Raw genomic sequence first — 13,748 nt, forward strand, 5'->3', positions numbered from 1 at the left:
AGAGAGGACCCAAAATGCAGGACTCACTGAGGCGGAAGTAATTCAAAACACACAGCTTTATTGCTGGTAAGAAGCAGAACAGAAAAACACTAACTAAACTGGAAGAACGGAATAAGTAGGCAGGAAGGCTGGCTGGCAAACGGAGCACACAGAGGAAGCGAGGGTGAACAGACGATAACGATGCGACACCGAGTAGGGGAAGACACAGACACTAAATACAAGAGGTGAACGGAGCAAAGAGGAAACAGCTGGGAGACACGGCTGATGTTGATTACACTGACGAGACAGGGAGAGCACAAAGCTGAACGCACTGACAAAGGACACAGACCTACAAAATAAAACAGGAAGCACACGCCAGACAGAGACAGACTCGTAAACAGGCATAATGACGTCATGGACAAACAGAGGGACATACGGGCAGAGAAGACTAAGCACAGGCAACCTAAACCAAACATAAGGGCAAGATAACAAAACCTAAACCAGAAATAATCATCATCGTCATCATCATCAGATAACTAAAGAATCAGAATATAATTGTAATCAAAACAGTATCACCAGAGAATAACTAATCCATAATGCAAAAATAAACCAAAACATAAGAAACTCAAAATGCTGGGTCGACCCGACCCAGGACCGTGACAAGCACCATTCCACTGGTGTTTTGTTAAAATCTGTATTAAAGTTTGAATAAAAACGTTCAAGCACTCACTTCTCTTACAGGTGTGATGATGGATTCTCTGGAACAGACTGCCAGCCCTCCTCCCCACTCTCCTCTAGCGTACTTTCTGACTTTGAGTCCCAGGATGCACTGCTCGCCACATGGCAAGAGGTGATAGGTGGAGAGGTGGTTACGCCTGACATGGGCTGTGGTGTGGTTTCTTCTGGATCATCCTTGTACTTCAGCAAGGTAGAAATACATTAAATTAACTTCTTGTGGTTTTTGCTCAGTTTACTTTTGGGGTAAAATTAAAGTAAAATTAAAACATTTGTAGTAGAACAAACATTGTAAAAAAAAAACCTTCCTAACACTGCAAGAATGTAGCATTTAATTTCTTCATTTTCAGCGCTCATTAGAAAGAACTCTGAGACACATTCTGTTATTGTCTTGTGTATTTAATCTAGATCTAAATCTAGATCCAGATTAAAAGTGTAGTTAATTTGTTTTTATTAAAATAATCACTTCAGAGATATGTGTAAAACTTGGCATACGCTATCCATTTCCCGATTACTTTCTAGTGTTTGCTGCCAAAAATTCCTACCCTTTGAACTCTGATTACCTCTGCTCTGCTCGAAAATATTTTTTTATTTAATTATTCAATAGCTCTGAGAAGTATTGCACATGCTTTTGATTTGATTGGACAGAGGAGATTCACAATTTTCAGGCAGCTGCACATCGCTTGTTTCACATATTGCGGCAGCCAAAAATTAGTGTCCACAGCTGGAACATTGCTTTAGCAAACAACGTCTCCTCATTCCAAGTTTGCTTACGAAGAAAATGGCAACAGATTTCCCATCTTCAACATATAATTATATATTGATTACTGGATCACAACTGGCTCCAGATACCATGTGTGGGATATATCTGATCCATCCATTCGTTTTCTTAACCACTTTTCCCGTTCAGGGCAGGAGGCGTGGCCTATCTCAGCTGTAATGGAAAGGCAGGGGTACACCTTGAGCAGGTTTCCAGTCTTTTGAAGGGCTAAAACAGAGAGACACACACTCACTTTCACACTAAGAGCCAATTTAAAGTAATCAGTTCACTTAATAAGCATGTGTCTGGACTGTGGGAGCAAGCTGGAGTACCCAGGAGTACCCACCCTTGTTTTAAAATTATGTCAGACTGTAAAGTGTGTTTCTAGCTGATCTTCCCACACTTAATATGTATTCATTTATTTGGATGTTCCTCTCAGGCTGGGCTTAGGCAGCTTGTGAGCTGGGACCTGGACACTGAATGGGCAGAGTTTGTCCAGTTCTACCTGCGGGTGGGTGGAGACTGGGCGGAGTGTAACCAGGCAGACAGCAGGGAGGAAGGAGTTCTCCTGCAGTACAGCAATGATGGAGGCATCAGCTGGGGCCTCATTGCTGAGATGTACTTTACTGACTTCACCAAGCCTCGGTGAGAAACCTGTAGAGGAAGAAAGGAGGACAGAGCTCATGAAGTGTTTGGTGGATGTCTTATAGAAAAAGAAACATGTGTAACCTGTCTCCCCTCTTTTGCAGCTTTGTGCATTACGAGCTTCCCTTGACCTCTAAAACCCCCTCCACAAGGTTTCGTTGGTGGCAGCCTCTTCACTCGGGGGAAGGCTATGACCAGTGGGCAATCGATGATGTCATAATTTTGTCAGAGAGGGAGAAACACATCATCCCTATGGCTAATCCTACTCTGCCGCAGGTCAGGAATCATCTTAAGGTGTTATTCTAGTAACTTTTAATTTGTGCTGTGAACGTGTATAGCAGCTATGGCTTATTCTTAATATGTACTAGAACATGTCAGCCAAAAAATATTAGCACAAAACAGAAAAATAAATCTGGTATCTTCTGTTTCTGAAGAACTTCTACGAGAAACCAGCATTCGACTACCCCCTGAACCAGATGAGTGTCTGGCTGATGCTAGGTAATGAAGGCATGGAGAGAGAAAACAACAACAGCTTCTGTGCCCCAACTCCCTCTGCTATGGTGTTCGGGCGCTCTGATGGGGACAGGGTGGCTGTCACCAGGGACCTGGCTCTGCGCCCTGGCTACACCCTCCAGTTTAAAGTAGGTGGAAACTACAGAAATTAAAAATGTAAAAGTTGGATGACATTAAGAAAGACATTTCAGGACACAGTGGTGGGTTGCATGTAGCGAAGTACCCACTGTAGGAATGTTAAACCAACTTAAAGCAAATGTGAGATTTCCTAAGATGTGCAATTTTTCCCCTCTACTCCATCCATGCCAGCTGAACATCGGCTGTGAATCAGAGTTCAGTGCTTCTGCACCAGTGCTGCTGCAGTACTCCCATGATGCTGGTCGCACCTGGGCCCTGGTGAGAGAGGGCTGTTACCCAGGCACCCCGGGGGCTGGGGTCTGTGAGGGCAGCGGTCGTGAGCTGAGAGAACCAGCTGTCTACAACACTGGAGATTATGAACAGTGGACCAGGGTCACTGTGGTTATACCACGTAATGTTGCAGCCAGGTAACTATGGTAACAGGCATGTAATATGAGATGCAAAGCTGTACTACTGGGGGGGGGTTCTTTAGGGGGGTTGGGAGGAGGGGGGGTGATTTGTTTTAACATATTTTTAGACTGAAAATATTTGAGAATACTGAAAACTCCAATTAAAATGGCTTCACCTGCCTAATTTTCTAGTAAAACGAGGTTCCGGTGGTTCCAGGAGAGTAGTGTGTACAGAGATGCTCCACCCTTTGCTCTGGATGGGGTCTACATCTCTGAGCCCTGTCCAAACCACTGTGGAGGACATGGTGATTGCATCTCTGGAGTCTGCTTCTGTGATATGGGATACACAGGTAAGGTAGAATTATAGAAAGGAAATTAAAAGAAAGGAAAGACAAAGAAATTTCAGGGCTTTTTTTTGTTTATTTAAAATTTATTGTCTTCATATTTTTCACAGTGGAGCAGGATAGTTGTGTCCCGTCTGTGGCTAGTCCCACAGAGCTCACTGAGGGCTTTGAGGGAAAACTGAGCCCACTTTGGCAGAGTCTCAGTGGGGGACACATCGGAGGAGGCTGTGGCATCATTGGTGAGGGCAAGGCCCTTTACTTTAACAGTCCTGGAAGGAGAGAAGCACGTACAGTTCCTCTAGACACCACCAACACACGGTGAGAGGAAAACTACAAATCCCTTTAATAATAATAATGGATTGCATTTATATAGCGCTTTTCAGGGCCCTCAAAGCACTTTACAATTCCACTATTCATTCACTCTCACATTCACACACTGGTAGAGGCAAGCTACAGTTGTAGCCACAGCTGCCCTGGGGCAGACTGACAGAAGCGAGGCTGCCATATCGCGCCATCGGCCCTTCTGGCCATCATCAGTAGGTGAAGTGTCTTGCCCAAGGACACAACGACCGAGACTGTCCGAGCCGGGACTCAAACCGGCAGCCTTCCGGTTACAAGACGACCTGCCAACTCTTTGAGCCACGATCGCCCTTTAACCCTTTATCACCCAAGAATCAAACAGGCCGCCTGGACTAATTTTTTTAATTTTAGCTGTAAAATTACAAAATAATTCTCATTTATCAGGGCCGATGGTTGGAAAAAAAAAAGGGGCTAAACACTCAAGACAGTTTAATGTGTAAAAATGTTGGAATATGAAATTCACTTTTGTTAATCTTTGCATACAGGTTGGTTCAATTCTACATCCGAATTGGCAGCAAGAGTTTAGGACCCACTTGCACCAGGCCTCGCTCCCGCAATGAAGGTAATTTTCAATCGACAGAAGCCATATGTCAGTGCTTCATGTGTTGTGTTGAGGCCCTCTGCTGGATCCACGTGGCTTGTCCTTAACAGTGCAGTCTGTAGAGAGAGCAACTCCACATCTGCTCTGATCACTTTACCACCGGCCTGTCTCCATCTGTTCCTTCTTGCTCAGTCTTTGATCAGCCTTGTGATCCAACCAGAGCTGTGCAGCTACAGATCTGATCTGTGCTATCTGTTCTGTCCATCAGCCAGCACACTGTGCATTTTTAGCCTGCAGCATTGCCAAAGGTTCAGTTTGTTCATTTCTGCTGTTTCAGATCCAACACTGCCAGCCTCCTAAACAGTTTGTCTGTTATCCTCAGGGCTGCCATTACATTATTTTGTGTTTCATTCATTTAAAAGGATCCATTCACTTTCTTGTGTGCTTTAGGTGTCATTGTCCAGTTTTCCACCAACAATGGAGTCCAGTGGCAGTTCCTGAGGGAACTGGATTTTAGTTCCTTCTTGGAGCCCCAGGTAGTGACCATTGAGCTGCCACCTCCAGCAAAGACCTCCTATACAGTGTTCCGGTGGTGGCAACCACAGCAAGGTTAGTGTGCTGACTCAGGAAAACACAGCACAAAACTGCCATATTATTAGAGAAGAAATTTGATTGGTTGATTTCTTTTTCATTTTCATTTTTTGTCCCCTTTGTTGTAGGGAAACACTCTGCCCAGTGGGCTCTGGATGATGTTCTGATTGGTATGAACGACAGCTCTAGGACAGGTTTTCACGACAAGTTCGACGGCACAACCCCTCTGAGGCACAACTGGTACCGCATTCAAGGTGGGGAGGTGACCGTGGACTGTTTGTCTTTGGACACGGCTCTTACCTTCAACTCTGAGGCCATTGACAGTGAGTCACTCAATCGTAGTGCCAGTCCTAAGCACATACACACATTTAGTTGGAGAAACACTCTTATGATTGCAGAGTTGTTGTTTTAATTGGAAGACTGTGTAAGAAACTGTATGCATGTTAAAAGAAGACTTAAGCAGTTGCTACACCAACTTTGTCAAGAGCTCCCTCAGTAAAACGCTACAAAGTCTTTGAAGCTGCTGTGTTTGTAGTGCGAATATTTCGAAGTGCGTGAATGCAAAGCAAAAGAGCTGCACTACTCAGTTGCACAAGAAGAAATGGAAAGACGTTGAAATATTAAACAACTGGAACGCATATAGTACACATTGTGATTATGATTAAGCTCATCCAATATATCGCGGACTTACTGAACATTCCTACTCACAAGTGCCTCAAACAAGCCACACAAGTAGCAGTGCAGGGACATCACAGCATATTTTATACACAACAGACTGAAATTGAATCACCCATTTACTGTGGCGCCATGGGTCCTGCATTATTAATGAGAGCAAACCTGATTGAACATCCTGCCTATTATTTATGCTTGCACCATGCTGTGAGCGGATTTACACGTAGCAGATTTACAAATAGTACATTACAACTGGGCCATTCATTACACGGCCACAGCAAGAGCAATTTGGCAACGCATCTATAAACATAAAGCTCCTGTGTGCCTGTGCGAACACATGAAACACTGATTGTCAAGCTCTTTTCTCAAAACATGACCACATTTCAACATCTACCTATTGGAATTTTTACATAAGTAATCTTTATACAATATGATAACTAAATATAATTCACAACATTTTGACATTTACAGACACTGAAAAAAATTAGTATAAGGAACTGGATACATGTAACGTTGTTCTTATACTATGCTTACAGAGAAACCCAGATATGCAGAAAGCTGGGACTTTGAGGTCACAGGCTCTTCATTCCTGCAGTTTGAGCTGAGCATGGGCTGCAGTAAGTCCACCTCCTTTTCCCACGGTGTGCGACTGGAGTACTCCACAGACTGTGGTCGCCACTGGTCTCTCATCACACCAGAGTGTGTGCCCCCAGCCATCGGCTGTGCTGGATATACTCAGAGTTCCATCTATACATCAACGCAGTACAAACACTGGAGGAGGATCACCGTCTACCTGCCTAGTGCAGCTAAGTATGTGTTTTTATGTTCTAAAACACAGTAGAGAGAATTGCTGTATTTTTATTAAGCTACTCTTCTGAGCTACAAACTCTTGGATCTCAGTTCTCCTAGAACTCGCTTCCGCTGGATTCAGACCCATTTTACCCCTGGAGCAGAAGGATGGGCTCTAGATAATGTGCTACTTGCTCCTGGCTGCCCCTGGATGTGCTCTGGACATGGTCTTTGTGACAACGGGCACTGTGTGTATGTAAAAGCTTGCTTTTCTACACAGTTCACTCATTTAAAGTCGCTCTTTTTACATAGATGTAAATCCTTCTTAACTTTCTGTTTTCTCCGGTGCTCACACAGGTGTGACAAGGGTTATGGAGGGGCGCACTGTGTGCCTTTGGCCCCACTGCCATCTGTGCTAAGAGAGGACTTTAATGAGAACTTGCAACAGGAAACCTGGCCTGAAGTTTATGGAGCCGAGAGGGGAACTCTGAGCGGAGAGCCTCTTAAGTCTGGCACTGCTCTTATTTTCAAAGGGGTAGGCATCCTAAACACCATGCAGAGAAGAGCCAGCTGAATCAAACAGATACAGCTTGAACTCTTCAGATCACTGACATTAGAACTGACCAACAACAAACTTGTTTGTTTGCAGGATGGTCTGCGAATGATTGTGTCCCGGGATCTTGACTGCACGAGTACTCTCTATATCCAGTTTTCCTTCAAATTCATCACTAAAGGTACTGCAAAACTCACTTTTATAGCTACATTTTTGTAAACAACAAAGTAAAGTCATATGAGTATAACAGTACATCCTTTTGGTCTCTCTAGGTGTGCCAGAGCGCTCACACTCAGTGCTGCTGCAGTACTCTGTGAATGGAGGAATCAGCTGGCTGCTTTTAGATGAGTTTTACTTCCCAGCTTCAACTGACACTCTCTTCCTTCACCTGCCACTGCCAGCCAGCGCTCAGACCAATGCCACTCGGTTCAGACTCTGGCAACCCTACAACAGCGGTGAGTATGAAACCAGCACTTTCATGCTTAGATGTCGCTCATCCATATTCACTTATATTACAACTATTGTTCTCACATTTGCTTTCCCACTTGGAAGGTCAAATTTCCAGATTGAGTGTTTAATCTCCACAATATTATCCCCTTTAGGCAAGAAGGAGGAGGTGTGGGTGATAGATGATCTCATCATTGATGGCAGCTCGTTCCACAACCCCCCAGTGGTGATAGACAGTTTTGAGGAAGGCCCCAATGAGTCCAACTGGCTGTTCTCTCCAGGGGGAAACACTGGTCTCTACTGCCCCTACCAGAAGACTGGCCTGTAAGAACTTGTTGACAGTGACACTGTCATTCGTGACTGTGTTTGGGTTTTTGCTTCATCTGTGCTTTCATCGATGATGAAACATGCAAAATATAATTTTACCCTTAAATGTGATTGATGCAGGGAGGAGGATGAGTCAGCTATGGTGTTTGTCTCCAGTGAGCTTGGAGAGCACTCTATTACCACCAGAGATATTGATGTAAATGAGAACACCATCATCCAGTTTGAGGTACACTGACTTCTTGATCAAAGCAACGGTCGTAAATCTTACAGTAAAAACAAATAAATCCTGGCTTGTCATCTTCACTCATGTTGTTTGTATGTGTCTCTCCAGATTAATGTGGGCTGCACAGCTGAAAGCTCCTCTGCTTACCCCGTGCGTCTTGAGTTCTCACGGGACTTTGGTGCCACGTGGCACCTCTTGGTTCCACTGTGTGCAGGCGGACCACAACCGTCCTCGCTTTGCTCCACAGAGCTTCACCCTGCCAGTATCTATTTCCCTGGCACTACTCAGGGCTGGAAAAGGGAGGTAATTCAGTTTGGCAAACTCCGCCTCTGTGGGTAAGGACTATAACGGTTTAAATACATAACAATTTGACTATACGTATACTGTTCCTTAATGAGTTTCTTGCAGCATGCAGTCTGTTTGTGTCTGTCTCTCTGCCTCATTAATCCTTAGTTTTTTTTTATTTCATAGGTCAGTGAGGTTCCGCTGGTATCAAGGTTTCTTCTCAACTGGTTCTTCTCCTCCAACATGGGCCCTAGACAACATCTACATTGGCCCACAGTGTCAGGACATGTGTAATGGTCATGGAGCCTGTGTGGGTGGTAGTCACTGTGTATGTGACCCTGGCTACTCTGGACCTGACTGCTCTGTGCCTGACACCCCCAATCCTGACTTCCTTAAAGAGGACTTTGAAGGTATATTAAATCTTATATTTAAACTTAGATTATAATTATGGATCCAAGTCATCAGAAGTCAAGTTTATACTTTTATGGCTGCTTGAAATCACCTTCTGTCTCCATGTGAAATAGCATGTGAGCATTTTTGGGGGTTATTTCATTCACTGTAGTGAAAATTTTAAACATTTTAAAGCATTATTTTTCCACTTTTTTTACTCTTGTTATGTTAATTATGTTTCATGCATTCATGTTGTTTGCAAAAAAGTTTTGTATGTTTGTAAATTCTACACACTTTCCACTTCCTCTTCTGTAGGGGGAGCCGCTGAACACTTCAGACTCCTGAGTGGTGGAAAACCATCCAGGAAGTGTGGGATCATGTCAAGTGGGAACCACCTGTTCTTCAGTGAGGATGGCCTACGCATGTTGGTCACCAATGACATGGACCTGTCAAATGCAAGGTATACCTACATCTGGACCAAAGAATGAATGCAATAAACATTTATGTTTTTTTCCCCAAATAACTGATCTAAGCCATTTTTTGATGAGTGGGTGATTCATTTTTCTAAGGACTTACATGATGAACTGGGACTGTTGTGGAGGGCCCCACCAACAGGCTGAACTCAGTTTTTCTCATTATTAATTTTATGTCCTTATAAGGTTATTGGTGCAAGCCAGCCCTCCACAACAGTCCCAGTTCAATGAATCGCCCTCTCCTGCATTCTTTGAATCTAGCTGAATCTCATACGTTGATTGTTGGGCTCTTCAGGTTTGTTCAGTTCTTCCTACGCCTCGGTTGTGGTAAAGCACCACCGGACCCCCGTTCTCAGCCGGTCCTGCTGCAGTTCTCTGTGGATGGAGGTCTGACCTGGGGACTCCTGCAGGAATTCCTCTTCAGCAACAGCAGTAATCAGGCTCGTCTGGTTGCCCTGGAGATCCCACTGCGTGCCCGCACCACGTCCACTCGCCTCCGGTGGTGGCAACCTTCTGAAAATGGACACTTTTACAGCCCGTGGGTCATTGATCAGGTACATTGATAATCATCCAAACAGCCATTCATCAAGTGTTTCAATCATTTATAATTAAATACTGGTTTGAAAAAAGATTATTATCTATCTAAACTATCTTAAACCTTTTAATTTACTTTTTATTCCTTCCTTGTTTGCATTGACCAAGCAAACATTTGCTTTTTTTAATCCATAGGTGGTGGTAGGTGGCAGTGCCAGTGGCTGGGGACCACTAGAAGATGATTTCTCCTCAATCGATGGACGTTCATGGCTCCTCCACCCAGGAGGGACCCGAATGCCTGTTTGTGGCTCAGACGGACCCGCTTTTGCTTTTATTGAGAAGTCCAACACACGCTATGCCGTCACCACTGACATCAGTCTGGGTCAAGATGCATTTATCCAGTTTGACTTTTCTGCCTCCTGCTCAGTCACAAACTCCTGCTACTGTAAGTACTATTAATAAAGCTATTATTGGTACAGTATTAAAAGAAAATAAGTGGAATAAAGAAATTAACCTCTTTGGTTTCTCTGCAGCTGTAGAGTTAGAATATTCCCTGGATCTTGGTTTGACCTGGCAGCCTGTGGTCAGAGACTGCCTGCCCACAAGCCCCGACTGCTCTTCGTACACTCTGCAGCGACTTCTGGTTTCTGATATCTATAACAAGTGGGGTCGTGTCACCCTGCCTATCCCGTCATATGCCAGGTCAGCGCAGGCCGGTTCTTTTATTCAGAAACAGGAACAAATGTATCATCATAAATCTACAACATTCTCTTGTGTTTGAGGGGGAAAAGAAGTGGCTGTACTGTAACAGTTACAGTACGATCTAATTCAGATGAGTCGCATTTGAAATAACAGGTGAAAAAGATAGTTCCAGTTTAGCATTTATATGTGCCAACTCATCACTCCCAACAGGCATAATATGCAGAGTAATTGGGGTTTGATAATCAAACATCGCCTCTATGAGTGGATGCAGTTAAAGCAGCAGGGAACAATAGAGCAGCAGCACTGACATGACAGAAGGAGAGAAGAGAAAATGTGCAGGTTAAATAGACTGCCAAATTAGGAAGTTGTTTTTGGTATATTACAGTACAGGACAGTGAGAAGCGTTACAGTATGTGTTTGGTATACCCTGAGTTGTCTGCTTGAACTAGCTTTTATTCTGTTTTAAATTATGTGTATCTCCAACTTTAATTTATGTTGTTAGGTCTCCAGCCACAAGGTTCCGATGGTACCAGCAGGCTCCCTTTGACAAGCAGCAGACCTGGGCTCTGGACAACCTCTACATCGGAGATGGCTGCCCAGATATGTGCTCTGGACATGGGCGCTGCCAACAAAGCTCCTGCGTGTAAGTGCCAGCAGCAGAAGGTGTTCTGTCTAAAAGCAGAATTGGTATATAGAATAATATTTGGGCTGCTTTTATTTACTCATAATTGTATAGAAGGTGTTTTTGTTGCGATGTTTAACTCATCGGGTTCACTATACTTTGAAGGCTAGCTTGTATTAGTATCTGCTGATCTGTGTCTGCAGATGTGACCCAGAGTGGGGTGGAGAATACTGCGATGAGCCCGTGGTCCCTCTGCCCTCCCAGCTGAAGGACAGTTTCAGTCGAGCTCCCTCGCTCAGTCACTGGCACGTACTCACTGGTGGGAAACTCAGCACTGTGTGTGGAGCTGTGGCTTCTGGAGCTGCTCTGCACTTCAGTGGGGTAAGTCTACAAAACACCTTTGTTGTTCGAGTCTCCGTTTTCCTCATTTTCTGATATAAAAACCATTACACAGTATGACCTGACACAAGCAAGGAATGCCTGTAACCCTTAGCTGTAAATCATCACCTGCAATAGCTTCTTTTTTTTTCTTTTTCTTTTTCTTACCTGATGACAAATTTTAAGTGGCTCCACAGGTGTTGTGGGTTCACACACATTCACCAAACAAGTGAAGGCTTCAAATCCAGGAGGAGATACAGATCCTTTGGGGATTGTGTTAGGAAACATATAATATGCAGAGCTACCCACTGTGGTGACCCCTCATGAATAAGTGAGCTGAAAGCAGCTATACTACAGGGGGCAATGCACACATGGGTGAACACAAGTAAATGTTCTCATTTGTGCAGACTTAAATTGTTAATCTTAGACAGACATGTCTCTTTCTGCACATTTTCTCTGTTTTTTCTCTGATTGTCTTTTTCTGCACTGGGTCATATTTTCATCTGAACTTTATCTGAACAGATTTTAAAGGTTAAGAAAAACAGTGCATAGTGGTGGCAAAAAAATCCAACAAAGCATCAAAAACAAAGGAGAAACAGGGAACCATCAGAATAAAAAGAAGGGATAATACAGGGACTGCAGGAGGAGATGAGATGACAACTGACAGAGACAAATAGACTAAATTGATACAGGTTGAGAAGGGTAAGAAAGGACTGGTGGACCGAGTCAGACACAAACAATGGAAAAAGGAAGAATTAGACACACAGTGGAGTAAAATAAAAATCTAAAACATGACAAAGATTGTGGCAGACTTTGCAGATGCAGTGCAGCAAACAGATGATTGAAAAACAAACCACAAAGTAACTATCTGTCAGCCTTTATGAGCAGCTGAAGTTTTCCCTAGACATTTAGAGCAGTCTTGTAAGTGAATATTTATTGGAAGGCTGATGTTAATCTGGCGACACGGCCAGAGAAAAATCATGGGAACAGCTGTTTACATCTAACATTAGGATTTATGATCGTTATTTACACCTCGTCATATTGCTTTTGTTATGTTCTGTAATTAAACAACAGATCGTGATTGATTGCATGCTGATTTTTGGATATTTATTTAAAAACATCATCCGTTTAGAAACATGATTCCAAATATCCAAATGGCTCAAATTTCTTTTTGTGTGCACAGAGCTGCAGCCGTCAGCTGGTAACAGTGGACCTGAACCTGACCAACGCCGAGTTCATCCAGTTCTATTTCATGTACGGCTGCATGGTCCCGCCGAGTAACCGCAACCAGGGCGTCCTGTTGGAGTACAGTTTGAATGGTGGCATCAACTGGCATCTGCTGACGGAAATCTTTTATGATCTGTACACCAAACCTGGGTATGTGTTGTTTTTTGGGTTTTTTTACCTGCCCCCCATGGACATACCTGCTTGCACACAGCTGGAGAGAACCGGGATAGGTGTGAATGTCTTTATCTTATCATCTGTTCAGGTTTGTGAATGTGCTGCTGCCCCCTGCTGCCCGTCAGGAAGGAGTACGTGTGCGCTGGTGGCAGCCTCAGCATGACGGAGCAGACCACAGCGATTGGGCTCTAGATAACGTCCTCATCGCTGGCTCTGACCCGCGGGCACAGATCTCTGATACATTTGGAGGGGTGGCCTTGCCTAACCATGAGAGGGCTCCTGCTGATGGGACTTTAGGAAGGATAGGTCAGCTGAGCGAGCAGGAAGAAACGCCAATAGGTATTGTTCAATCAATCACTGCGTTTTTAATTTTTTTCTTCTCAGAAGCAACTTATGTTTTCTTCTCTTAACGTTCTTTGTTTTCAGTGAGCGATCACTGGTTGTTCTCAGAGGACTGCTCGGTGCAGCGCTTCTGTGGCTCTCCTGACGGGGTCATGGTGTGCGGAAATGCCGACGGTAGAGAGGTGTATGCTGTCACTCATGATATTGTTCCAGATAAGGGCTGGGTAATGCAGTTCAAGGTAACCACTGATTCTAAAGTAACCTGTCAAAACATTTATTTGTTTTTTGCTCTACACCTTTTGAATCACTGTTTGTTAATGTCTGTGTTTTCATTCAGATCGCTGTTGGCTGCAGTTTGCCAGAGCGTCACGCAGATCGGCAAGTTCACATTCAGTATTCAGTAGATTTTGGAGTGACTTGGAAGTACCTGGTCCCTCAGTGCCTGCCTGCTGACCCCCGCTGTGGTGGTCAGGTCTCCCAGCCGTCAGTCTTCTTCCCCACTAATGGCTGGAAGAGGGTAGTCTATCCTCTGCCTGAAAGTCTGGCTGACACGTAAGTCATTTCACGTCAACAATGCCACCGGAGCTGCTTCATGTTTAACTGCAGCACCATCAC

At 44.2% G+C, this 13,748-nt stretch overlaps 1 protein-coding gene across 4 annotated transcripts in view; it reads left to right on the forward strand.

Moving 5' to 3' along the window:
- reln (reelin) overlaps nt 1–13,748 on the forward strand; it is a 105,696-nt gene that overhangs the window by 79,769 nt on the left and 12,179 nt on the right. For all 4 annotated transcript variants that reach the window (XM_085462180.1, XM_085462181.1, XM_085462178.1 and 1 more), the window contains exons 24-52: nt 721–907; nt 1,914–2,119; nt 2,224–2,395; nt 2,554–2,760; nt 2,942–3,177; nt 3,352–3,509; nt 3,614–3,821; nt 4,349–4,425; nt 4,855–5,013; nt 5,124–5,318; nt 6,204–6,477; nt 6,568–6,708; nt 6,814–6,991; nt 7,106–7,190; nt 7,282–7,464; nt 7,612–7,780; nt 7,904–8,009; nt 8,115–8,341; nt 8,478–8,701; nt 8,997–9,141; nt 9,450–9,708; nt 9,884–10,133; nt 10,222–10,390; nt 10,893–11,033; nt 11,216–11,393; nt 12,574–12,767; nt 12,880–13,130; nt 13,218–13,372; nt 13,471–13,685. In XM_085462180.1, coding sequence (XP_085318306.1) covers nt 721–907; nt 1,914–2,119; nt 2,224–2,395; nt 2,554–2,760; nt 2,942–3,177; nt 3,352–3,509; nt 3,614–3,821; nt 4,349–4,425; nt 4,855–5,013; nt 5,124–5,318; nt 6,204–6,477; nt 6,568–6,708; nt 6,814–6,991; nt 7,106–7,190; nt 7,282–7,464; nt 7,612–7,780; nt 7,904–8,009; nt 8,115–8,341; nt 8,478–8,701; nt 8,997–9,141; nt 9,450–9,708; nt 9,884–10,133; nt 10,222–10,390; nt 10,893–11,033; nt 11,216–11,393; nt 12,574–12,767; nt 12,880–13,130; nt 13,218–13,372; nt 13,471–13,685 — 5,349 coding nt within the window. The remainder of the gene's footprint in view (nt 1–720; nt 908–1,913; nt 2,120–2,223; nt 2,396–2,553; nt 2,761–2,941; nt 3,178–3,351; nt 3,510–3,613; nt 3,822–4,348; nt 4,426–4,854; nt 5,014–5,123; nt 5,319–6,203; nt 6,478–6,567; nt 6,709–6,813; nt 6,992–7,105; nt 7,191–7,281; nt 7,465–7,611; nt 7,781–7,903; nt 8,010–8,114; nt 8,342–8,477; nt 8,702–8,996; nt 9,142–9,449; nt 9,709–9,883; nt 10,134–10,221; nt 10,391–10,892; nt 11,034–11,215; nt 11,394–12,573; nt 12,768–12,879; nt 13,131–13,217; nt 13,373–13,470; nt 13,686–13,748) is intronic.

The sequence above is a fragment of the Copadichromis virginalis genome, linkage group LG7 (assembly GCF_057382275.1).
Source record: "Copadichromis virginalis isolate Kocher_CV1m ecotype Utaka linkage group LG7, C_Virginalis_male_GT1.1, whole genome shotgun sequence".
Taxonomy (NCBI): domain Eukaryota; kingdom Metazoa; phylum Chordata; class Actinopteri; order Cichliformes; family Cichlidae; genus Copadichromis; species Copadichromis virginalis.